Source organism: Delphinus delphis, chromosome 5 (assembly GCF_949987515.2).
Source record: "Delphinus delphis chromosome 5, mDelDel1.2, whole genome shotgun sequence".
Lineage (NCBI taxonomy): Eukaryota > Metazoa > Chordata > Mammalia > Artiodactyla > Delphinidae > Delphinus > Delphinus delphis.
In genome coordinates, this window is record NC_082687.1 from 120,025,217 (window position 1) to 120,051,557 (window position 26,341).

At 35.6% G+C, this 26,341-nt stretch overlaps 1 protein-coding gene across 1 annotated transcript in view; it reads left to right on the plus strand.

Moving 5' to 3' along the window:
- The window catches only part of BLTP1 (bridge-like lipid transfer protein family member 1), a 204,572-nt gene that overhangs the window by 66,011 nt on the left and 112,220 nt on the right, over positions 1 to 26,341 (plus strand). The window contains exons 20-26 of the mRNA XM_060013201.1: positions 977 to 1,182; positions 12,404 to 12,631; positions 13,420 to 13,557; positions 19,776 to 19,955; positions 22,495 to 22,623; positions 24,635 to 24,754; positions 25,456 to 25,736. Coding sequence (XP_059869184.1) covers positions 977 to 1,182; positions 12,404 to 12,631; positions 13,420 to 13,557; positions 19,776 to 19,955; positions 22,495 to 22,623; positions 24,635 to 24,754; positions 25,456 to 25,736 — 1,282 coding nt within the window. The remainder of the gene's footprint in view (positions 1 to 976; positions 1,183 to 12,403; positions 12,632 to 13,419; positions 13,558 to 19,775; positions 19,956 to 22,494; positions 22,624 to 24,634; positions 24,755 to 25,455; positions 25,737 to 26,341) is intronic.

Here is a 26,341-nt window from a genome sequence, read left to right on the forward strand (position 1 = left end):
AGTGTTATAATTGATAAACATCAAAGATACAAGGAGAAATTAAAAATATTTGGAAATGCATCTATTGGCAATTTTATACATTTAAAATCTTTTAAGGATTTTGGTATAATTACAGCTAACTTTTCATTGAGCATTTACTATATATCAAGTACTATATCAAATACTATATATATCAAATACTAGGCCAAGCTGTTTCCTGGTTTACTTTATCTCATTTAACTCTTCAAGCAACTGTGTGAGATAGATGTTATAATTATTATTGTCATTGTAGAGTTGAGGAAATATGCTCAGAGAAAGTAAGTAATTTTCTCAAGGTCTGCTGAGCTAGAAGAAGCAGAGCTGGAGTATGAAGTTAGGTATATGTAAATCTATACATTTAAAGCGCTTGATTTTGTGAAATGTTAGTTTCTTTAATGCATTTTGACAACTGTCATATCATTTATAGTTTACCTGAGGCTTAAGTGCTGCTTTATTTGGATCCAAAGTGGAATTAGAGTCAAGTGATATTTTCTGTGTATTTTTCCAGTGAGTTAAGTTTTTAAGAATAGTTTTTGTAACTTTCTCATATGTATACGTTGATAATGTCACACTGCATTTGAATAGCTGTTTATGTGAAAGTAACTTTATAGTTTAATGCCTAAGTATAGTTAAAGCCTAATTGTGACCCAGATTTACAGTATATTGACAGAACTTGATGAGAATGTTGCCTTTGTTAATGGGAACTTTTCATCGATTTTTTAAAGTTTGATTTATGTATTTTTATACATATTTCAATGAAGTCCATACTTTATTGCATTCTTAACTAGTAATCTTTCAGGTTTGTTTTCATTATATACTACAGATATTTTAGCAGCATTAGTTGCTTTCATATTTGCAAAATAGAATTTCTTAGTGACTAGTTCTTTGAAGAACTTTTAAGAGGTGCTTTCCTCCCTCACCCCTCAAACATTATTCTTTTTTCCTCAATTTATTCCAGTGTCAGAAATGGAAGAAACAATGCTATCTGTATTAAGGCCATCCCAGAAAACAGACAGAGTTGTTTCTTCTCCCTCTACTTCTTCACGTCCACCTATTGATCCCTCAGAACTTCCACCTGATAAACTTCATGTAGAAATGGAACTTTCTCCAGATTCTCAGATAACTCTCTATGGACCTCTATTAAATGCCTTTCTATGTATAAAGGTAAGATTTAAAAGAACCTCCTTTTTTTTTTTTTTTTGCGGTATGCGGGCCTCTCACTTTTGTGGCCTCTCCTGTGCAGAGCACAGGCTCCGAATGCGCAGGCTTAGCGGCCATGGCTCACGGGCCCAGCCACTCTGCGGCATGTGGGATCTTCCCGGACCGGGGCACGAACCCGTGTCCCCTTCATCGGCAGGTGGACTCTCAACCACTGCACCACCAGGGAAGCCCTAATATCAGTTTGAATACTACTAGAGAAGTATTAACTCTGTTTTTGCATTACCACATGTACATTGAACCTCAATTTTTTTAACTAAAAAAATAACATAGTAATACATAAACAAAAAAAAAGAGGACTATAACAAAGAACACAGAGAAAGAAAGACATACCTTTGTTTTAGACTTCTTTATAAATTCTGTTCCATATATGTTACCCATGTTGATAGTTTATTATGTTTTGATGCAGACTATGCATTATAGACTTTACAACAACTTTTTAGTAGTGTCGAAAGTTTGTTGTGCTAAATATTTGTATTTATATTCATCAAGTTAATTCAGAACTTGTATGAAGTGTCTACTGAAACAAATTTAAAATTTTTAAGTTTTGACATATTTTATAAAATAACTTCTAACCCAATGAACTCTCTGCTTCCTTTTATTAGGAATATATGTCACATGTAACTCTCTAAGTTGTTTTTTTGTTGTTTTGTTTGTTTGTTTATTTTTGGCTTAGTGTCATGCTGACATGGAGATGTAATCCTGTCTTAAATGTCTCTTACTTTTTTTCATTAGTTTTAATGTATAACTTATGTTCTACTTAGTATCAGTGTTAGAACTTTAAAACTTTCTGGAAGTTCAGTTTGACACATGTATTATGTATGTATGTATATATAAAAGAAAACAGAGAATACAAAAACTCATGTAACTGAGATTATATTTTTCTTAGTTATTGAAATTAAACATCAAGAAATTCTAAAGGATACATCACTAGAAAAAAAAAATTGCCCTGTATTTATTTGACTGTAAAACTGACTTCCACAAAATCCCCAATAGAAACTAGGCCTGGCATTATTATTACAAAGAATGCTAAGAAGAGTATTTAGTGAATGTGCATTGTAATTTATGAGGACACTTTATGGAAATGAGAGGTCTTCTGAAGATGTAGACTACATAGCAACTCTAAGTGTCAGGCCAAAGTCCTTTCAGTAATATTAAAATTTCATGTTATTTCTTATGTTGCAGACATAAGGTTGGATAACAGTACCCCTTATATTACTTTTATGAATTGACTTCTGTGAGTCTTATTACATTTATTCTTTTTTTTGATTTTTATATATTTTATATATATGCTCTATTTTTTTTTACATCTTTATTGGAGTATAATTGCTTTACAATGGCGTGTTAGTTTCTGCTTTATAACAAAGTGAATCAGTTATACATATACATATGTTCCCATATCTCTTCCCTCTTGCATCTCCCTCCCTCCCACTCTCCCTATCACACCCCTCTAGGTGGTCACAAAGCACCGAGCTAATCTCCCTGTACTATGCGGCTGCTTCCCACTAGCTATCTATTTTACGTTTGGTAGTGTATATATGTCCATGCCACTCTCTCACTTTGTCACAGCTTGCCCTTCCTGCTCCCCATATCCTAAAGTCCATTCTCTAGTAGGTCTATGTCTTTATTCCTGTCTTACCCCTAGGTTCTTCATGACATTTTTTTTTTCCCTTAGATTCCATATATATGTGTTAGCATACAGTATTTGTCTTTCTCTTTCTGACTTACTTCACTCTATATGACAGACTCTAGGTCCATCCACCTCACTGCAAATAACTCAATTTCGTTTCTTTATATGGCTGAGTAATATTCCATTGTATATATGTGCCACATCTTCTTTATCCATTCATCCGATGATGGACACTTAGGTTGTTTCCATCTCCTGGCTATTGTAAATAGAGCTGCAATGAACATTTTGGTACATGACTCTATTTGAATTATGGTTTTCTCAGGGTATATGCCCAGTGGTGGGATTGTTGGGTCATATGGTAGTTCTATTTGTAGTGTTTTAGGGAACCTCCATACTGTTCTCCATAGTGGCTTTACCAGTTCACATTCCCACCAGCAGTGCAAGAGTGTTCCCTTTTCTCCGCACCCTCTCCAGCATTTATTGTTTGTAGATTTTTTGATGATGGCCATTCTGACTGGTGTGAGATGATATCTCATTGTAGTTTTGATTTGCATTTCTATAATGATTAATGATGTTGAGCATTCTTTCATGTGTTTGTTGGCAATCTGTATGTCTTCTTTGGAGAAATGTCTGTTTAGGTCTTCTGCCCGTTTTTGGATTGGGTTGTTTTTTTTTTAATTATTGAGCTGCATGAGCTGCTTGTAAATTTTGGAGATTAATCCTTTGTCAGTTGCTTAACTTGCCAATATTTTCTCCCATTCTGAGGGTTGTCTTTTGGTCTTGTTTATGGTTTCCTTTGCTATGCAAAAGCTTTGAAGCTTCATTAGGTCCCATTTGTTTATTTTTGTTTTTATTTCCATTTCTCTAGGAGGTGGGTCAAAAAGGATCTTGCTATGATTTATGTCATAGAGTGTTCTGCCTATGTTTTCCTCTAAGAGTTTGATAGTGTCTGGCCTTAAATTTAGGTCTTTAATCCATTTTGAGTTTATTTTTGTGTATGGTGTTAGGGAGTGTTCTAATCTCATACTTTTATATGTACCGTCCAGTTTTCTCAGCACCACTTATTGAAGAGGCTGTCCTTTCTGCACTGTACATTCCTGCCTCCTTTATCAAAGATAAGGTGACCATATATGCATGGGTTTATCTCTGTGCTTTCTATCCTGTTCCATTGAGCTATATTCCTCTTTTTGTGGCAGTACCATACTGTCTTGATTACTGTAGCTTTGTAGTATAGTCTCAAGGCAGGGAGCCTGATTCCTCCAGCTCTGTTTTTCATTCTCAAGATGGCTTTGGCTATTCAGGGTCTTTTGTGTTTCCATACAAATTGTGAAATTTTTTGTTCTAGTTCTGTGAAAAATGCCATTGGTAGTTTGATAGGGATTGCATTGAATCTGTAGATTGCTTTGGATAGTAGAGTCATTTTCACATTGTTGATTCTTCCAATCCAAGAACATGGTATATCTCTCCATCTATTTGTATCATCTTTAATTTCTTTCATCAGTGTCTTATAATTTTCTGCATACAGGTCTTTTGTCTCTTTAGGTAGGTTTATTCCTGGATATTTTATTCTTTTTGTTGGAATCGTAAATGGGAGTGTTTTCTTAATTTCACTTTCAGATTTTTCATCATTAGTGTATAGGAATGCAAGATATTTCTGTGCATTAATTTTGTATCCTGCTACTTTCCCAAATTAATTAACCAGCTCTAGTAGTTTTCTGGTAGCATCTTTAGGATTCTCTCTATATAGTATCATGTCACCTGAAAAGCAGTGGCAGCTTTAGTTCCTCTTTTCTGATTTGGATTTGTTTTATTTCCTTTTCTTCTCTGATTGCTGTGGCTAAAACTTCCAAAACTATGTTGAATAAGAGTGGTGAGAGTGGGCAACCTTGTCTTCTTCCTGATCTTAGTGGAAATGATTTCAGTATTTCACCATTGAGGATGATGTTGGCTGTGGGTTTGTCATATATGGCCTTTATTATGTTGAGGAAAGTTCCCTCTATGCCTACTTTCTGCAGGGTTTTTATCATAAATGGGTGTTGAATTTTGTCAAAAACTTACTCTGCATCTATAGAGATGATCATATGGTTTTTCTCCTTCAATTTGTAATATGGTGTATCACGTTGATTGATTTGCCTATATGGAAGAATCCTTGCATTCCTGGAATAAACCCCACTTGATCATGGTGTATGATCCTTTTAATGTGCTGTTGGATTCTGTTTGCTAGTATTTTATTGAAGATTTTTGCATGTGTGTTCATCAGTGATATTGGCCTGTAGTTTTCTTTCTTTGTGACATCTTTGTCTGGTTTTGGTATCAGGGTGATGGTGGCCTCGTAGAAGGAGTTTCGGAGTGTTCCTCCCTTTCTATATTTTGGGAGAGTTTGAAAAGGATAGGTGTTAGCTCTTCTCTAAATGTTTGATAGAATTCGCCTGTGAAGCCATCTGCTCCTGGAATTTTGTTTCTTGGAAGATTTTTAATCACAGTTTCAATTTAAGTGCTTGTGATTCGTCTGTTCATATTTTCTATTTCTTCCTGATTCAGTCTTCACAGGTTGTGCATTTCTACGAATTTGTCCATTTCTTCCAGATTGTCCATTTTATTGGCATAGAGTTGCTTGTAGTAATCTCTCATGATCGTTTGTATTTCTGCAGTGTCAGTTGTTACTTCTCCTTTTTCATTTCTAATTCTATTGATTTGAGTCTTCTCCCTTTTTTTCTTGATGAGTCTGGCTAATGGTTTATCAATTTTGTTTATCTTATCAAAGAACCAGCTTTTAATTTTATTGATCTTTGCTATCGTTTCCTTCATTTCTTTTTCATTTATTTCTGATCTGATCTTTATGATTTCTTTCCTTCTGCTAACTTTGGGGTTTTTTTGTTCTTGTTTCTCTCATTGCTTTAGGTGCAAGGTTAGGTTGTTTATTGGAGATGTTTCCTGTTTCTTAAGGTAGGATTGTATTGCTATAAACTTCCCTCTTAGAACTGCTTTTGCTGCATCCCTTAGGTTTTGCGTCGTCTGTCTCCTTTGTCATTTGTTTCTAGGTTTTTTTTGATTTCCTTTTTGATTGCTTCAGTGATTACTTCGTTATTAAGTAGTGTATTGTTTAGCCTCCATGTGTTTGTACTTTTTACAGATCTTTTCCTGTAATTGATATCTAGTCTCATAGCACTGTGGTCAGAAAGATACTTGATATGATTTCAATTTTCTTAAATTTACCAAGGCTTGATTTGTGACCCAAGATATGATCTATCCTGGAGAATGTTCCATGAGCCCTTGAGAAAAATGTGTATTCTGTTGTTTTTGGATGGAATGTCCTATAAATATCAATTAAGTCCATCTTGTTTAATGTATCATTTAAAGCTTGTGTTTCCTTATTTATTTTCATTTTGGATGATCTGTCCGTTGGTGAAAGTGGGGTGTTAAAGTCCCCTACTAAATATGTGTGACTGTCAATTTCCCCTTTTATGGCTGTTAGTATTTGCCTTTTGTATTGAGGTGCTCCTCTGTTGGGTGCATAAATATTTACAATTGTTATATCTTCTTCTTGGATCGATCCCTTGATCATTATGTAGTGTCCTTCTTTGTCTCTTGTAATAGTCTTTATTTTAAAGTCATTTTGTCTGATTTGAGAATTGCTACTCCCGCTTTCTTTTGATTTCCATTTGCATGGAATATCTTTTTCCATCCCCTCACTTTCAATCTGTATGTGTCCCTAGGTCTGAAGTGGGTCTCTTGTAGACAGCATATATATGGGTCTTGTTTTTATATCCATTTAGCCAGTCTGTGTCTTTTGGTGGGAGCATTTAATCCATTTACATTTAAGGTAATTATCATTATGTATGTTCCTATTCCCATTTTCTTAATTGTTTTGCGTTTGTTATTGTAGGTCTTTTCCTTCTCTTGTGTTTCTTGCCTAGAGAAGTTCCTTTAGCATTTGTTGTAAAGCTGGTTTGGTGGTGCTGAACTCTGTCAGCTTTTGCTTGTTTGTAAAGGTTTTAATTTCTGCATCAAATCTGAATGAGATCCTTGCTGGGTAGAATAATCTTGGTTGTAAGGTTTTCTCCTTCATCACTTTAAATATGTCCTGGCAGTCCCTTCTGGCTTGCAGAGTTTCTGCTGAAAGATCAGCTGTTAACCTTATGGGGATTCCCTTGTGTGTTATTTTTCCCTTGCTGCTTTTAATATGTTTTCTTTGTATTTAATTTTTGACAGTTTGATTAATATGTGTCTTGGCGTATTTCTCCTTGGATTTATCCTGTATGGGACTCTCTGTGCTTCCTGGACTAGATTAACTATTTCCTTTCCCATATTAGGGAAGTTTTCAACTATAATCTCTTCAAATATTATCTCAATCCCTTTCTTTTTCTCTTCTTCTTCTGGGACCCATATAAGTCGAATGTTGGTGCATTTAATGTTGTCCCAGAGGTCTCTGAGACCATCCTCAGTTCTTTTCATTCTTTTTTCTTTATTCTGCTCTGTAGTAGTTATTTTCACTATTTTATCTTCCAGGTCACTTATCCGTTCTTCTGCCTCAGTTATTCTGCTATTGATCCCATCTAGAGTATTTTTAATTTCATTTATTGTGTTGTTCATCGTTGCTTGTTTCATCTTTAGTTCTTCTAGGACCTTGTTAAATGTTTCTTGCATTTTGTCTATTCTACTTCCAAGATTTTGGATCATCTTTACTGTCATTATTCTGAATTCTTTTTCAGGTAGATTGCCTATTTTCTCTTCATTTGTTAGGTCTGGTGGGTTTTTATCTTGCTCCTTCCTCTGCTTTGTTTTCTCTGTCTTCTCATTTTGCTTATCTTACTGTGTTTGGGGTCTCCTTTTTGCAGGCTGCAGGTTCATAGTTCCAGTTGTTTTTGGTGTCTGTCCCCAGTGGCTAAGGTTGGTTCAGTGGGTTGTGTAGGCTTCCTGGTGGAGGGGACTAGTGCCTGTGTCCTGGTAGATGAGGCTGGGTCTTGTCTTTCTGGTGGGCAGGTCCACGTCTGGTGGTGTGTTTTGGGGTGTCTGTGGCCTTATTATGATTTTAGGCAGCCTCACTGCTAATGGGTGGGGTTGTGTTCCTGTCTTGCTAGTTGTTTGGCACAGGGTGTCCAGCACTATAGCTTGCTGGTCGTTGAGTGAAGCTCGGTCTTGGTGTTGAGATGGAGATCTTTGGGAGATTTTCACCGTTTGATATTACGTGGAGCTGGGAGGTCTCTTGTGGACACGTGTCCCAAGTTGGCTCTCCCACCTCAGAGGCACAGCACTGACTCCTGGCTGCAGCACCAAGAGCCTTTCATTCACATGGCTCAGAATAAATGGGGGAAAAAGTAGAAAGAAAGAAAGAAGGAGGACAAAATAAAATAAAATAAAGTAAGATAAAATAAAAGTTATTAAAATAAAATATAATTATTAAGAAAAAAAAATTTTAAGTAAAAATAAAAAACAAAAAAAACCACAGATGGACAGAACCCTAGGACAGATGGTGAAAGCAAAGCTATACAGACAAAATCTCACACAGAAGCATACACATACACCCTCACAAAAAGAGGAAAAGGGGAAAAAATAATAAATCTTGCTCTCAAAGTCCACCTCCTCAATTTGGGATGATTCATTGTCTATTCAGGTTCCAGAGATGCAGGGTACATCAAGTTGATTGGGGAGATTTAATCCACTGCTTCTGAGGCTGCTGGGAGAGATTTCCCTTTCTCTTCGTTGTTCTCACAGCTCCGGGGTCTCCGCTTTGGATTTGGCCCCACTTCTACGTGTAGGTTGCCGGAGGGCGTCTGTTCATCGCTCAGACAGGACCAGGTTAAAGGAGCCGCTGATTCGGGAGCTCTGGGTCACTCAGGCTGCAGGGAGGGAGGGGCACAGAGTGCGGGGCGAGCCTGCGGCGTCAGAGGACGGCGTAACGTTGCACCAGCCTGAGGGTGCCATGCGTTCTCCTGGGGAAGTTGTCCCTGGATCACGGGACCCTGGCAGTGGCGGGCTGCACAGGCTCCCGGGACAGGGGTGTGGATAGTGACCTGTGCTCGCACACAGGCTTCTTGGTGGCGGCAGCAGCAGCCTTAGCGTCTCATGCCCGTCTCTGGGGTCTGCGCTGTTAGCCGCAGCTCGCGCCCATCTCTGGAGCTCCTTTAAGCAGCGCTCTTAATCCCCTCTCCTAGAGCACCAGGAAACAAAGAGGGAAGAAAAAGTCTCTTGCCTCTTCGGCAGGTCCAGACTTTTTCCCGGATTCTTCCTGGCTAGCCATGGCGCACTAGCCTCCTTCAGGCTGTGTTCACGCTGCCAACCCCAGTCCTCTCCCTGGGGTCTGACCTTTGAAGCCCGAACCTCAGCTCCCAGACCCCACCCGCCCCGGCTGGTGAGCAGACAAGCCTCTCGGGCTGGTGAGTGCTGGTCGGCACCCATCCTCTGTGCGGGAATCTCTCCGCTTTGCCCTCCGCACCCCTGTGGCTGCGCTCTCCTCTGAGGCTCTGAAGCTTCCCCCCTCCGCCACCCGCAGTCTCCGCCCACGAAGGGGCTTCTTAGTGTGTGGAAACCTTTCCTCCTTGACAGCTCCCTCCCACTGGTGCAGGTCCCGTCCCTATTCTTTTGTCTCTGTTTATTCTTTTTTCTTTTGCCCTACCCAGGTACGTGGGGAGTTTCTTGCCTTTTGGGAAGTCTGAGGTCTTCTGCCAGTGTTCAGTGGGTGTTCTGTAGGAGTTGTTCCACGTGTAGATGTATTTCTGATGTATCTGTGGGGAGGAAGGTGTTCTACGCGTCTTACTCTTCCGCCATCTTCCTGCATTCTTAATGGAAGAAGGAAATCTGAATCTAAATAGTGGTAGCATATCAGTGGTAGCAAATAGTAACCATGGATTAAGGGTATATATGACATATATGTTTTTCTTATTAAAAAATAGTTTTAATGGGGAATATAGCCATTATTTTGTAATAACTGTAAATGGAGTATAACCTTTAAAAATTATGTAAAAAATAAAAAATATTAAAAAATAGTTTTATTGGTCTTGAAGAGAAGCCTGGCTATCAAGTTTTGATTTTAAAAAACAATATTGGAAACAGAGTATTTGTAGGGTTTTTTTTTCCTTCATTTCTGATTTTATCAGCTGTCTTCTAACTATTGTTGATAATACCTGTTTTTTCCTTTTTCTTTTTTTATTTTGAGGAATGAGTATGATTGGATAAGTATTAATTTTTAGCTGGGGAATAAAATGACAGTCTCCTGTTACTTAAACTAGGTTACTTGATACTCATGTAATAAAATATTTCTGGGAAATTAAAATTACAGAGGACTCATAAGTAAACGGAAGATATAGTTTACCATTCTTAACGTCATACATGCTAAAAACTTGACAAAAGAATACATTTTCCCAATTCTATAAGCCAATGGTTTTTTCTAGGGTTGTTTAAAATGGAAATAGGATTTTTATTTGTATTTGTAAATATTTGTATACATTCATTAATGTTAAAATATCATAAAAGTTTGCCATAATATATTACTACTTGCCAGATACTTCAATCAAACTTTTGGTAATTTTTTAGTGAATCCTTAAGAAATTAACTCTTATAGATGGAACTCACATATTAAAAATCCTCACAAAACTTAAATCAGACACCAACATTAAACATTTAACATTAGGCTAGCTTTTAAAGAGTTATGATTTAAAAAGTACATTTTGTTGATAATACTCAACAGGTACAAATGTGTTAACGCATAAAAGAGTTTTATAACTCTTTAAAAACAGTCATTGACACATTTAATAAAACTTAGCAGATGTCTTTTATTATGTTGGAGATTCAGTAATCCCTAAAGAATCTTATATGAGTTATTTGTATTTCAGATAATTAAGTGGAGATTGGTTTAGTAGCAAATTGAACATTATGCCCAAGAGAATCTTTTTCCTTTAATTGTAGGAATCTATAGGAACCTTTTCTTTTTAGGGTTAAAAATTGTAAGAGACTACAAGGGAATCTTTTAAAAATAAGAAATTATTAAGCTAGTGTTTTTAAAAATTAGCTAAAATAAGAATAACATTTCTAATGATTTGTTGGTAACTCTTAGTATGTTGAAAGCTAATAAACATCAATAGAATACTATGACTCCTTAGATAAGTTGTGTGGAGGGGAGGTAGGGCAGAGATGATTAGGTCTGGAGGCCATTTGCAGGTAAAATCACCAAAGGAACTTCCATTTTCTACTTGTCTCTGGACTCCATGGCCACTATAAACCTGATGAACCCATCTCCAGGACTGGGACAGCATGTATGTTTTGAAAAGCCTTCTCAGATGATCTGAGGGAGAACTACTGCTCCAAATAATTCTAGGCTTTTAATGTTGATTGAAATCAATTAGATATTTATTTTGAGTTTTACAAATTGAATGTTGGAATTCAGGATAAAAACCAATATTTATTTACCTTTCTATTTGTGTTTGAATTTGTCCGTGCTTCGGAGTTATATAAGCACAATTAAATCAAGCAGGTTCTAAGTAGGACCTGTATTATTTAGAGGCAGATGACAGTAGAGAATAGAGGAAAAAGCCCCAGTTCTGCAAGTCAGTATATTTGGGATTTTAATATTTGCCCTGCCAGTAATTAACTGAATGACCTTAAGCCCTTCAATATCCTTTCCTGTGAAAGGATATTAATTGGCCGTATATCCAGAACCCTAGCCAGAAAATAAATATGTCAATAACCAAAATGCAGAATTTACCAAAATACTACCTTGGTTTTAATATTGAGCAAATGTAGTCAACAGTGTTAATTGGAATATTTTAACAACTTTTTGATTACTACTGACAGATCAAATAGGCAAAATTTAAATTTGGAATTAATAAGGAAGAAAAAAGAATTTCAATTAAAAAAGAAATTTAAATTCTGATGCAAAAGAAACCAGATATTAATTGTTGAAACACTTCTGAAATTCGAATACTTAAGAAACCAGGATGAACTGTGTGAAAGGAAGTTTTGGTAACTATTTATAATGTTTTTGTCACAAGTAACCAAAATGGGGCATTCTTATTAAAGCTGTTAAAACATTCCTGATAAATATTCCAACTGTAATATATAAATTACAGATTTAGCTAATTGGATTTTTCAAAATTGATTTTTAGTGAATTGATCTGCTTCCCTCAAAGGATATCTCTGGGTATTATTACCTCAGAACTCTGAGAAGCACAGATTGAAAACAACTGAACCTTTCAAATCTTCATAGGTTTCTTTTAGGATCTAAATTGCAAGTTTTTGCTATAATTAGAGGTGGTGTTATCATGAAGCTTTACTACAAACTTCTGTAACTTTTTGTGGGTTTTTTTTTTTTTTTGCTACGGAATAGTTATTTGCTAATCAGCCAAGTAAGTGGCTGCTTAAATATATGTAGTTAAGTATTAAGTGGGTGCCTTAAATATATGTATCTTGTTTTCATTTAAAGGAAATAGACTGATGCTTTAAAAGAGGTTAAAGAATTGCTTAGTTTACAGATTTCAGGCTCCAAGGTGAAAAGTTATTGTTACGTATCTCTTGACGGCAATTTATTCTCAATATTCGTAGGAAAACTACTTTGGGGAAGATGACATGTATATGGATTTTGAAGAGGTTATTTCAAGTCCTGTTCTGTCACTGTCAACATCATCCAGCTCTGGGTGGACTGCTGTTGGAATGGAAAATGACAAAAAAGAAAATGAAAGTTCAGCCAAGTCAATTCATCCGCTTACCTTGCGTCCTTGGGATATTACTGTACTTGTTAATTTGCACAAAGTTCACGGGCGTCTTCCTGTTGTAAGTGTTTACGTGTCAAAATAGTCGAGTTTATTATGAAATCCACTCAGCATAGGAAACTGTGTCTGTGTGTGCACACACTTACATAAATAATTCACATTCAAAAACACTTCTGAATTTATCTTTTTATAAAGCTAGTTTATTATTTTCTTCATAGTATAATTACCCGATCACTGATAATTTTCCGTTCTGTTTTTCTTCTTTCACTTTAGTTCCTTCTTTGCTGTTCTATATAAGTTTAGAACATTTTGCCATGCTGTTGAGTTGCTAGGTTTATAGTTAGCCTGATGGATGTCCTAGGACTTCATATTTTTTTAGCCTTTATCTCTAACTCCAGACCAGTCTGGGATGTTAGACCTATTACAAAATCAAGATTCAGACTTGACCCTGGAGGTTGAGTTGTGTCAGCGGTTTGGATTCAGCACAGTATCCTGGTTTACTCTAAAGGATGACCCTTGGGCCTCTTGGGGCTGACTTGAAATCAGATTATATTGTCCAAAGAACCCATGGCCATTGGAGCCAGGCCAGATAGGGAGGGTGTGGCCCTAGAGCATCGTGCTGCATACTGGGTCCATGTCATGTTCTTAGGGTTGCACGGGAAAGGAATCACCTCTGGTGCTTAGTGAACCTAATGTCTTTTTCTGGGGACAGAATACTTTTTTTTGTCAGTAAGCACTGTTTCTCCTTGTAAAATATCAGTCTTTTAATTGTATAAATGTAATTTCTATTTTCCTGTACTTCCTTGGTCTTTATCTGTATCTTGATTATGGTGTTTTGCTTGACTTTAGCATGGAACTACTGATGGCCCTGAGTGTCCTACAGCTTTTTTGGAAAGACTATGTTTTGAAATGAAAAAAGGATTTAGGGAGACCATGCTGCAACTTGTCCTGTCACCCCTGAATGTGTTTGTCAGTGATAACTATCAGGTAATGTGAAACTGAGTTATGGTAAAGACTTAGAGATTTATTATTACTATTTTTGGGGTCAAAACAATGTGTTAACTTCAGAGCATGGAATATATAGCTCTTAAAATTAGGGACCTTTAATTTAACTGTACTAAGCAGTTTTGTATTGTGTGTATATATGAGAATTGTTTCAAGAATCTTAGTTCTTCTTTTTTTTCCTCTGCTTATTTCCTTATTTATATGATCCCAAACAATTATATTTAATATCTATTGTTTTTAGAAATGGAAAGAAATACTTTCTAACTTTCTCTTATGTTTATGGAAGGGAAAAACTAATTGTATACAATGTTGGTAGATAGTGTTGAAAATCACAACCTAAGTATTAATATTAACCAGTACCATAAATCTTGAAAACATGCGTACCTACATGGTCAATGATTTATTCTTTTCATCTAATGTACCTACCAGATACTTTGTTAATTCCTCAAGATATTCCTGAGGCTCTTTTGGAAGTGAACTGGTGACATTCATCAAATGGGAATATTTTACATTCCTGGGTAGATTATTACTTTATTATTTTTTAATGCCAATGGCTTCTCTTGGCGTCTACCACTACTTTAAGGCTCTTTCCTACTTTTAGTCAAGTTGTATGTTTTAGAACTATGATGTTTTTTAGTACAAAGCAAAGTAAAATTATAAACAGGAGGAAGAATCTGACAGTGAATCATCAATGAATGATAACTCACTATGGAGTCTATGTAGTAACTGATCATCTGATTTAAAAGAGCATGCCCCTTTTCACTCTTTTGCCATAACTGACTATATTTTTCTATTGTAGTAGCTAAAACGTAACACTTAATGTATGATAGTTTTTGCCACAGAATATTTTTTTTTAAAAACTTTTATTTCAGAAGAATTATAGATTTATAGGAGGTTACAAAGGTAGTACAGAGAGTTTCTGTGTTTCCTCCATGTTGATCTTTTACATAATTATGGTATAGTATCAAAACCAGGAGATTGACATTGGCACAATATGTGTGCATAGTTCTGTGTCATCTTATCACGTGTAGATTTGTGTAACTGCCACCAAAATCAAGATACAGAACTATTCTATCATCACAAAGATCTCACTTGTGTTAACACTTTTAACTTGTCACATGAAACCTTAAAAATAACTCTTGTCCTCTCTCTAATTAGTGGGTCATTAGAATTGGTTGTTTTTTTATTTTGGGAGGCAAGTGTATGGAGAGGGAGCCCATCTCCTTTTTTCAGTCTGTTGAGGAAATTAGTAAAGGTAAAAGGGAAATATCTTCTTATGACTGAGTTCTGAGAATCTTAGGTGAGCATCTCTGGTTGCTTGTGAGTACCTGGTGATACTTCAACTTCTATTTTAATCACTTTAATCACTTCTATTTTAATCACAAAAGACTTCAGTAGATATAAAAAATATTTTATTGAGTTTATTATGAAAATTCATATTAACCCTAATTATAGAATTACTGGCAAACTTGTACAGAGACTGAAGTGTAAAGTGTGATTTATTTGGTGATAAGAAAAGGAATTCAGGGAATGGAGATATCAAGGCAGTAGTAGAAGTATTAGTGATGTTTTGTTTCCTGGATGGTTAACACTTCATAATTCACCCCGAAGACAAGCATAGTCTATAAATATTTTCTTGGAATTTGCTTATCTACTTAATTTGCTTACATTTTGTAGTGCTAGCATTCCTAAGAAATATTTTCTTCTTTTGTCTTTATACTATCTAATACTCTTTCATGGTGGGAAGCTTCACACTGTGACTGCCCTCAAGACTCAGTTCTGGGTCACTCACCTGTAGCTGCTTATTTCTGGTAGCATTAGTCTTAGTGCAGAACTTCAAGGTTAAGGATCTAATGTGATGGGTCTATTATTGTGTCTGACTTATGAAACCACACACTTTTTACTTGATCATCTTTTGATGTATATTAGTTTTCTAGGGCTGCCAATGCAAGGTACCCCACACTGGGTGGCTTAGAACAACAGAAACTTATTCTTTCACAGTTTTGGAGCCTGGAAGTCTGAAATTGGTGTGTTTGGCAGGGCCATGCTCTCTTTCAAGGCTGTAGGAGAGGATCCTTCCTTGTCTTTTCCTAGCTTTTGGTGGTCGCTAACAATCCTTGGCATTCCTTGTTTTGTAGTTGTATCACTCAAATCTCTGCCTCTGTCTTCATGTGGCATTCTCTCCATGAGTCTGTGTGTCTAAGTTTTCCCCTTACAAGGACACTGTTCCTTGGATTAGGGCCCACTGTAATCCAGTGTAATTTTAACTTGATTACATTCGTCAAGACCCTATTTCCAAATAAGATCACATTCACAGGTACCTGAGCTTAGGAATTGAACGTGTCTTCATAGGGGACACCATTCAACCCACTAAACGATGCAAGCCGTAATAAAATTTAGAATATAATCTTTATTGGTGGCTTTACCTTTAGGACAAGACAAGATCCACATGTTTGTTTTTGTTTTTTTGGCAGTGGGTGGTGAGAGAGAGGATAGAATCCAGGATGATGCCTGGTTTTTGCTTTGGGCAATTAACTTAGCCAGTGGGAGATAAAGAATGCGGGAGGAGGAACTGGTTTATAGGGGAAGATGATGCGTTTCTGGGCATGTTGGGTTTGAAGTACCAAGAAATCAACCTTCATTTTCTAGTATTTTCCAAAGAGTGGACTTCATTGTCTTTGAGAAATAGACATTGTCTTTGAGATAAACTCACCTAAGTGTCTGTGTAGGTACAGTGGCATCCAAAAGTCATAAATAGCTGACTTTCTGATGGTACTCTAATATACTAACAGCAGATGCATATGTGGGCCCTGAACATTCTTGGAAAATACATTTGGATGGTCCCTGTGATAACCTATGTGGCTAAAAATAATAAAAATAGACAAGCTGGGTGGTAGTGACGGATAAAGGCATCATGCCCTCAATACCCCCTGCCTCGTCTGCATGAACCCCTCCCCCCCAACTTTAAGGCCAAATGCACTTTATTTTCTTTTGCCTTTTGACCCCTTTCACCCATTTCCCCCACCCCCTACTCTCAGCTCTGGCAACCACCAATCTGTTTTCTGTATTCTATGAGCTTTTTTTAGATTCCACATGTAAGAGGGATCATATGGTATTTGTCTTTCTCTATCTTACTTATTTCACTTGGCATATTGCCCTCGAGGTCCATTTATGTTGTTGCAAATGGCAAGATTTCCTTCTTTTTTTATGACTGATATTCCACTGTATGTGTGTGTGTATATATATATATACACATATATATGTATGTATATATATATATATATATATATATATATATTCACCATAATTTCTTTATCCATTCATCCACTGATAGACAGGTTTTTTCCGTATCTTGGCTTTTGTAAATAATACTGCAGTGAACATGGCAATGCATGTATCTCTTTGAATTAGTGTTTCCTTCGGATAACTACCCAGAAGTGGAATTGCTGAATCATATGGCAGTTCTATTTTTAATTTTTTGAGAAACCACCATTATTCTCCATAGTGGATGCACCAATTTACATTCCCACCAACAGTGCACAAGGGTTCCCTTTTCTCCATATCCTTGCCAACATTTGTTATTTGTGTTCTTTTTGATGAGAGCCATTCTGACAGGTGTGAAGTGATATCTCACTATGGTTTTGATTTGCATTTCCCTGATGTTTAGTGACATTGAGCATCTTTTCATGTGTCTGTTGACCTTCTGCATGTCCTCTTTGGAGAAATAGCTATTCAGATCGTCTGCCCATTTCTTAAATTGGATTGTTTGTTTTTTTGCTATTGAGTTGTGGGAATTCTTTATATATTTTGGGTATTAGACCTGTATCAGATTTATGATTTGCAAATATTTTCTTTTTTTAAATAAATTTATTTATTTATTTACTTATTTTTGGCTGTGTTGGGTCTTCGTTTCTGTGTGAGGGCTTTCTCTAGTTGCGGCGAGCAGGGGCCACTCTTCATCGCAGTGCACGGGCCTCTCACTGTTGCAGCCTCTCTAGTTGCGGAGCACAGGCTCCAGACGTGCAGGCTCAGTAGTTGTGGCTCACAGGCCTAGTTACTCCGCGGCATGTAGGATCTTCCCAGACCAGGGCTCGAACCCGTGTCCCCTGCATTGGCAGGCAGCTTCTCAACCACTGTGCCACCAGGGAAGCCCTGCAAATATTTTCTTTTCTTCTGCAGGTCACCTTTTCATTTTGTTGATAGTTTCCTTTGCTACAAAGAAGCTTTTTAGTTTGATATAGTCCTACTTGTTTATTTTTGCTTTTGTTGCTTTGCCTTTGGTGTTAGATTCAAAAAATAATCACCAAGCCCATGTCAGGGAGTCTACTTCTGATATTTTCTTCTAGGAGTTTTATGGTTTCAGGTCTTACATTCAAGTCTCTAATTAATTTTGAGTTGATTTTTGTATATGGTATAAGATAGTGATTGAGTTTCATTCTTTTAGTATGTGTTACTGAGTTTTCCCAACACTGTTTATTGAAGAGACTCTCCTTTCCTCATTGTATGTTCTTGGATCCTTTGGTGTAAATTAATTGACCATATATATGTGTGTTTATTTCTGGGCTCTCTATTCTGTTCCATTGACTTATGTGTCTGTTTTTATGCTAATACCATACTGTTTTGATTATTACAGCTATGTGATAGAGTTTGAGATAAGGGAGCATGATACCTCCAGCTTTCTTTTGTCTTTTTCAAGATTACTTTGGGTATTTGGGGTTCTTTGTGGTTCTATACGAATTCTAGGATTATTTGTTCTATTTCTTTGAAAGATGCCATTGGAACTTTGATAGGGATTGCATTGAGTCTGTAGATTGCTTTGGGTAGTGTGGACATTTTAACAATATTGATTCTTCCAAGCCAAGATCCACATGTATTTTTGAGCTCAGAAAAAGCTATCAAAAGCTTTATCCTGAGAATTATTGAATCTCAGTGCCAGAAGTGATCTTTATTGACCATCTTCTCCAGCTGCATCAGATAAAACAGAAGGGAACTGGGGCCTGGAGAAGTTAAGTGATTATATATATTGTCACAGAGCTTAGACGAAAATAAAATTTAAAAATGTGTCAGAAGAGTTTCTAGAGCTATTGTTATACTCACAATTTGAAATGAACTTTTAAGAATTCTTTATGAATTCAACTTAACTCTATTCTTAAAAACACTTTTTTATGAACGCAGTTCCCAAAATTTGTGTTGAAACAAGGAACATTAACCCTGTAAGATGGCCTGCACACACACACACTAAAAAGACTGTCATGGTAAAATTAAGATAAATAATTTCAAGTGTAAAAAGTGCTGCAAGGAGAGGAATGAGGTACTTTGGTAGCATGTAATAGTCTTAAGATAAAAACATGATAAAACTTGATTTTAAAAGATCTCTGTGGTGGTTTTGTAGAGTGTGGACCAGAGATATGTAAAAGTTAAGGCTTGGGAGATCCTGGCAAGAGGTTGTATTATTTGGACCAGGATGATAGCAGTGAAGCTGGAAGAAACTCAGTGCATTTGTGAGAGATTGGGAGGTAGATTCTATAGAAATTGGTGACTAATGGGTAGGGCATTACCAAACTTACTTTATTCTGTATTTCTAATAACCATCTGTGAAACCAGTGTTGCATGGAATACCCTATTTTAGGACATATGCTTTAGCTTTCTGAGTAAGTCTTAGAAATTTTCTCTTTGAAATGTTGCTGCTTTTTAGTTGTGAATATATAATTATTCTTGTAAGATGGATCTATCCTTTTAATATTTACATAATTCTCAAAATCTTTATGAAAGATGGCTTTCTTTGCTAGTTCCTTGTTTTATGGTCTTAATGGTCTTTGTTCTTCCATGTTATTTTCTTCTTTTTAATACTTCGATCTCATGATTCCTGCCTTGTCACAAAAGATTGGCCTCTTACATTCCCTCTCAGTTATAATACTTGTTTCTTTTTATTCATTGAGGCAGTTACCAATCAGAGATCTGCATTTTTTTTTTAGGACTTTGCTGTCTCGCTTTGCAGTTGGGCTCTTATGGATAATGTCACTAAAGAAGCTTAACACAGACTACTTTTATGGGTACAAGGTTGTGTTAGGAGCTTGTGGATCCCAAAGTCATATTTTCCAAATAGCATGTTTTTACCTTTTGTCACTGGGGGAAAAAGCAGCTAGCAATTATAATGCTGATTTTTCTTATGCTTCTTACAGTCTTATTATTGTTTTCAGCAGCGACCCCCTGTGGATGAAGTGCTCAGGGAAGGTCACATCAATTTGTCAGGTCTCCAGCTGAGAGCACATGCTATGTTCTCAGCAGAAGGTCTTACTTTGGGAAGTGATTCCTTAGAATACGCATGGCTAATTGATGTGCAGGCTGGAAGCCTTACAGCTAAGGTCACAGCACCACAGGTATGTTCTCAGTTCTCAGAGTGCTATCTCCTGACTTTTTTTTTTTTCCTTTACTCACCCACCTCCCCAAAAATAGGTTATATGCCCATTTGAATGTTCATTTTATTTCCACTTGCCATTCAGAATTTTCTTAGTATTATATGAGTCAGAGACAAGTTTCACTTTTCTGGGCCACCTAAAATTGACGGCTGTGATGTTTTATAGTTCTGTGTAATACTTTCAAGAATTCAAGACTTTCTTTGAGAAAAACTCAGGATGAGAAATTTCTGGAAATCAAATTATATATTATTAAAATTACATTACTTGGCTCTCCACTGTTGGAACAATCTTGTTTTCCCAGTACACAGAATAATTTTCTAAGAACTTTACCTTGTATATTTCTTAAGTAGGATTTGAAAACAGCATTTATACTATTAAGGTAGCATCATTCTTTACTTGTGATGTCCCAAAACAAGACAAAATCTTTTGAACCTCCACTTAGTGATATGGATACTGGTTTAGAAAAATAAAAATGAATTTATTGGTGAGAAAATCTGGTCTGGAGTGCTAGTTGTGATCCTTTTGGATAAATTCTCCTTCCCCCTCACTGTCACACTTAGTCTTGAGGGGTCTCAGATGCCTAAAGGGTTATAGTCAGCCCTCCCTATCCACAGGTTCTGCATCCACAGGTTCAACCAACTGTGGATTCAACCAACTGCAGATGTGAAGCCTAAGGATACAGAGGGCTGACTGTATTTAGTTCTAGAAATGGACCATTGAAATTTAGTCCAATGTCTGTATTACTGTAATATTTCACCTGTTGAGCCATTTACAGGCATACCTCATTTTATTGTGCTTCACAGATTTTGCTTTCTTTCTTTTTTTGTTTTTACAAATTGAAGGTTTGTGGCAATGCTGCATCAAGCAGGTCTATCAGCACCATTTTTCTGACAGCATTTGCTCAATTTATGTGTCTGTGTCACATTTTGGTAATTATTGCAATATTTTAAACTTTTTCATTATTATTACATCTGTTATGGTAATCTGTGATTAGTGATCTTTGATGTTAGTTACTATTGCAAAAAGATTATAAATCATTGAAGGCTCAGGTTAGCATTTTTTAGCAATAAAGTATCTTTTAATTAAGGTATGTATGTTGTTTTTTTAGGCATAATGTTATTGTGCACTTGATAGACTACTAGTTACTTGTAAATATAACTTCTACATGCACTGGGAAACCAAGTATTTGTGACTTGCTTTATTGTTATAGTCACTATATTGCAAATTTATTGCTGTGGTCTGGAACCAAACCCACAGTATCTCTGAGGTATGCCTGTATTTATAATGTGCGTTTCATAATTGGTGTTTCAAAAGATTGGAATGTGGTAGAAAGGTACATACTCAGTTTTTAATAAAGAATTACAGAATGAGTGTGAAATACGTGTAATTTAGAGGTAAGTAGTGGCAACAAGCAGGTGAATAAAGACTAGATACCTTGTGTATCTGAAGGAAATTGTTGGAGGGCAGCAAAAATTAAGATTCTAGAAATAGTAGGAAAATGAATGGAATTGAAAAGGGATATTTTATATAAAAATGAATGGAAAGAAATATATAATGGTGAAAACAAATATTCATTGCTCAGTAGCCTCATAACTGTCTTTTTATCTGCCATTTTCTGTCTCTAAATATACAAGTAAAAACTGAAGCATATAACAAAACAGTTTGTTCCCAGCAAGCATGCAGTGAAGCTGTGCTGACCCTCCAAGATTGGACACAATTCCTTTAATCTAAAGATTGCTAGACTCTCATATATGTTGCCCTTATTAGAAGATGAAACATTTCTTTCTTCTGCACTAGAATCATGGCATCACTGTTTCCTGCAAGGTTCATGAATCCATACGTGCTTTTAGTGTTTATTCCATTCTTTGTATGTTTTAAAAGTGAAATTCATGTTTTCTGAGAGTTCAAGATATGTACTTTTTTTGGGGGGGGGATAATACCGTGTATACCCGTGTCTCAGTGTTTATTGTAAACTAACCAATTATAAAATTAAGGTTTTTTCTTAAACTCAATATTTGATGAAAAATTGATATATACTTACTTAAACTTCTATTCATAAAAGTTCTTCAATCTTCAGAATACCTGATTTTCTAAAATTGTAGCTTAATAGATATAAATTTCACTTCAAAGCTTGGTTTATTATTAGGTAGAGAATTTTCGGTGCTTTTCTGTGCAGAGGATTCCGATTAATCATATAAGACGAAAGATATAACCTTGAAAAAAAATACTTGCTTTAGAGGTTGCTGAAGTTGAATTTTTCAGTTGAAATGAGTTTTCATTTTGGCAATGCATTTTGTCATTCACAAATGAAAAGTAACACAAGCTTATAAATGATGTCAAGGTAGAAAAATGATATTGGTTAACAAGTAGATTATGTAGCAGGTATAAGGCACTCTTTGGATTCTTTCAAGCTGTATTAATATTCTTGATAAGATTTTAAACTCTGAACAATTGTTTAGAATGCTAACAGTGTTGTCAACCTGACATGGCTTATTTGCAGCTGGCTTGTCTCTTGGAGTGGGGACAGACATTTGTTTTTCATGTCGTATGTCGGGAGTATGAACTGGAAAGACCAAAATCAGTAATAGTATGTCAGCATGGAATTGATCGTCGGTTCTGTGAATCCAAGGTATGTTAACAGATATGTTAGCAGTATTATAAACATTTATGGCTTTTTTCGAAGTGAAAGAGATATCAGCTTTAAATCAACTGTACATAGCATCAAGTAAACACCAAAGTTCAGTTTTTTCAATTACTAAAATTATTTTGAACATTTATAGCCACTTGTTATTTAGTTGTAAATAGTTAAAATATGAGGTAATTATTAAAACATACATTCACAAATAAATGGAGATATTATAAAATTATGTCTTATCTCTTACTGCATTATTATACTAACTCTTTGGGATATGGATGTGTGTTTATGTAGAAGGTTTAGAAATTGGAGGAAGAAGGTTAAATTCCTTACATGGCATTGTTTGCAGACCCTTCTGGAACATACATATTCTCCTTTAACATGATTAGCAATGTTGGGCATTTGCCAAGTTTCCTGACTCCAGATCTTACACTCTTTCTACCGCATTGCACTACCATGACTAAGGGTCATTACAGTACCTTCAAGAGGGTTGTAAAAAGTAGATAGTAATTCCTAAAATCATGTACAGGGGCAGAGAGATGCAGAGTGTTATTTTGTAGTAAGCACTGTTCCTTATGCATTTAGGGTGGGGAACATTTTTTAAGTATGCTCCTTTGAGAAAACCTGGAAAACATTGTAGTTTCAAAAAAAAAAGTAACTTACCCTAATTCTACAACATAGAGATAGCCATTGCTAACAGTTTAGTTTTTCTTTCTAGTTTCTTTTCTATGTGTCTTTCCTTTCTTTTTTCTTTTGTTATACAAACTGTATGTTTGCTATTATATTACTGTGAGTTGGAAGTAATTCATTCTGCTTTTAATTTTATGTCCAAGAAAATCTGTAACCTGTGCTAATTTACCATCAATAAAGGAAACAGCTGTAATTGGTGATAAAATTATTTATTTTCTTGTTATAAATGCAATGCCAGGCTCCAGGGAATTGGTTCCTTAGTCATTAGTTTCTTACCAATAATTTGTACATACTTGTAGGTATCTCCTCCCTCTTTTTTTTTTTCCTACTAATACTCAGAGCTTTTAAGTTGTATTATAATTTTAAAAAATCAACTTCATTGAGGCATAATTTACATACAATAAATTCACCCTTTTTAAGTTTGAGTTTTGAGAAAAGTTATATATACTGGTGTAACCCTTACCACCAATGAAGATCTAGAACATTTCTATCACCTTAGGAAATTCCTTTGTGACCCTTCGCAGTCAGACACTATTCCACACATCCACTGATATTCTTTCTGTCATTTTAGGTCAGATTTTTTTTTAAGGTCTATTTCGTGTGGAGGAAATATATTAGTATAGAACACCGACTATCATACAAGACACCTGCCTTCTAGTCCTGGCTCTGCCACTGATGAGCAGAGTACAAGCTGTTGGGCTGGTAATTTATTCAGGGCTGCCATTTCCCAAAGAAGTTCATTGAAGTTGGGGATATGTATGTTATCTTCTAACCTAATCATGACCAAATCTATGTTTTAGGAGTAAAACAAAAATAAATTTGTGTGGACTTTCTTAGATATCATCATAACATTTACAGTTCATATATTTGTGGATGTGTGTAAAAATGTGCATGTGAATGGAATATGAAATACTCTTAAGAAAAACTTACAACTTTAAACTCCTATACAGTCCTTATAAACCTGTGAAGTTGTTTATCAGTTTCCTTTGGCTGTTCTTTTTGAGTTTCAATAACAAGTTTTATATGTATTCTGTCATGACGTATAGTATTGCCACATGCCACTTTTGAATGAAAGTGACACATCATTGCTTATTAGTTTTCTAATTGGCAAGACTTTAATTGCTGATTATTTTGTTTATCATTATAAATATATCTAATTATAAATATACAATTTATCATTATAAAAAAGTTAAATTTAATTGATATTTTAAAATACACATGTGACAAGACTTGTGTTTATTTAAATAAGCAGATTTATGTATCAAAATAATGAATTGATGGTGAAGAATTAAATGTTCAATCCATTTCATTTTAGTTGAGTTGTATTCCTGGGCCTTGTCCAACTTCAGATGATTTGAAATATACTATGACTCGTTTAGCAGTAGATGGAGCTGATATTTATATTGTGGAGCATGGCTGTGCTACAAATATAAAGGTACACATTTGTCTATTTCTTGGCCAGTGTAATTCTTTTTCCTTTTTGCCAAACCAAACCTCCATTTCTTGAAATAAAACACATACTTATAGTTTGCCATCTCGCAGAACAGTACAGAATTCTAGGAGATAGCTTTCTATTTTATACCATCTGTGTTCTCTTCCAGTCTTAATTTTTAAAGGCACACTTTCACTACTTTTTTACTCTAATTGAATTATTATAACCTTGCTTTATGGCAGGGATATAAACTGGTAGCGTGCTTATATGGCAGGAACATAAATTAGTAATGTTTTTAAAAGATTTAATTTTGAATTCCTTTAGGTTTTATTCATTTATATTTCCTGTCTGGCTCCTGGAAACATTTGTTTGCCACTGCTGCTTACTGGTTACTGTTTAAAATCAAGCCTTGTTAAGATTCTGTGATTTCATTACTTACTACTCTTCTAACTTTTCTTTCCTCCATCTCTCATTTTCCTTTGGAATTAAGTTCTTTTCCTTTTATCCTCTTTTTTAAATTGAATGTTTATTTTTATTCTGTTGCATTTATCTTTTCTATTTCCCCTTTCTCTTTTTTCCTTTCCCTTTCTTTTCTTCCTCTATATTTCATGCAATTTGAAATAATTACTTATTCTATAGTTTACTGCAAGTTGCTTAAAAGTACAAAACTACAGTTTTGTTTCATTTTCTTCATTCAACTTTAGATGGGTGCAATTCGGGTTGCAAACTGTAATCTCCACAATCAGTCGGTTGGGGAAGGAATAAGTGCTGCAATTCAGGATTTTCAAGTGAGACAGTACATTGAACAATTGAATAATTCCAGAGTTGGGCTTCAGCCTGCAGTACTACGGAGGGCCTACTGGCTTGAAGCTGGGTCAGCCAACTTAGGACTTATTACTGTTGATATTGCATTAGCTGCTGATCATCATTCTAAACATGAGGCGCAAAGACATTTCTTAGAAACTCATGATACCAGAACTAAGAGGTAAGTGAAATTTAGGAATGGTAATAGTCTCAAGTTCAGATGAAAATTACTAGATAATTATAGAGGAAATTCTACCGTTAAGAATGGAATAAGAATGTCTAAAATAAAGACTGAATGTGATTGTGCTGGGTATACCTCAAAGAATAAATAAAGATTTTATATTTAAGTAATCACATTGTATACATCATCTGATGATGGTGTGGTTGCTGGAAAAAAACATTATTTTTTGATATGTTTCTAAGCCCATGCTGTGTATGTCAACAGTGAAACAAATATAAATTACTGGCCCCAAAATAACATTTTGTAAAGCACTACACTCCCATCTCTCTCACCACAGCCCTGCACTTCCAATATGTCATTCCTAGAAAACACCATTACTAATCACCATTTATTCTACAAAACTTCTTTTGTAGGCCTTCACAACTGCAGGGAAGAGTACCTAAACCTTAAGAAATGCTTATATCTGCTTTTTAAAAAGTTGCCAAAGCTTCTTACTGAATTACATCTGTTTAAAATGATAGTATGACTTTTTCCATCCCCATCTCTTCCCTTCTAAAGTTTATAAAGCTTATTTTAAAAATAGAGAAAACTATTAAGAAATAAAG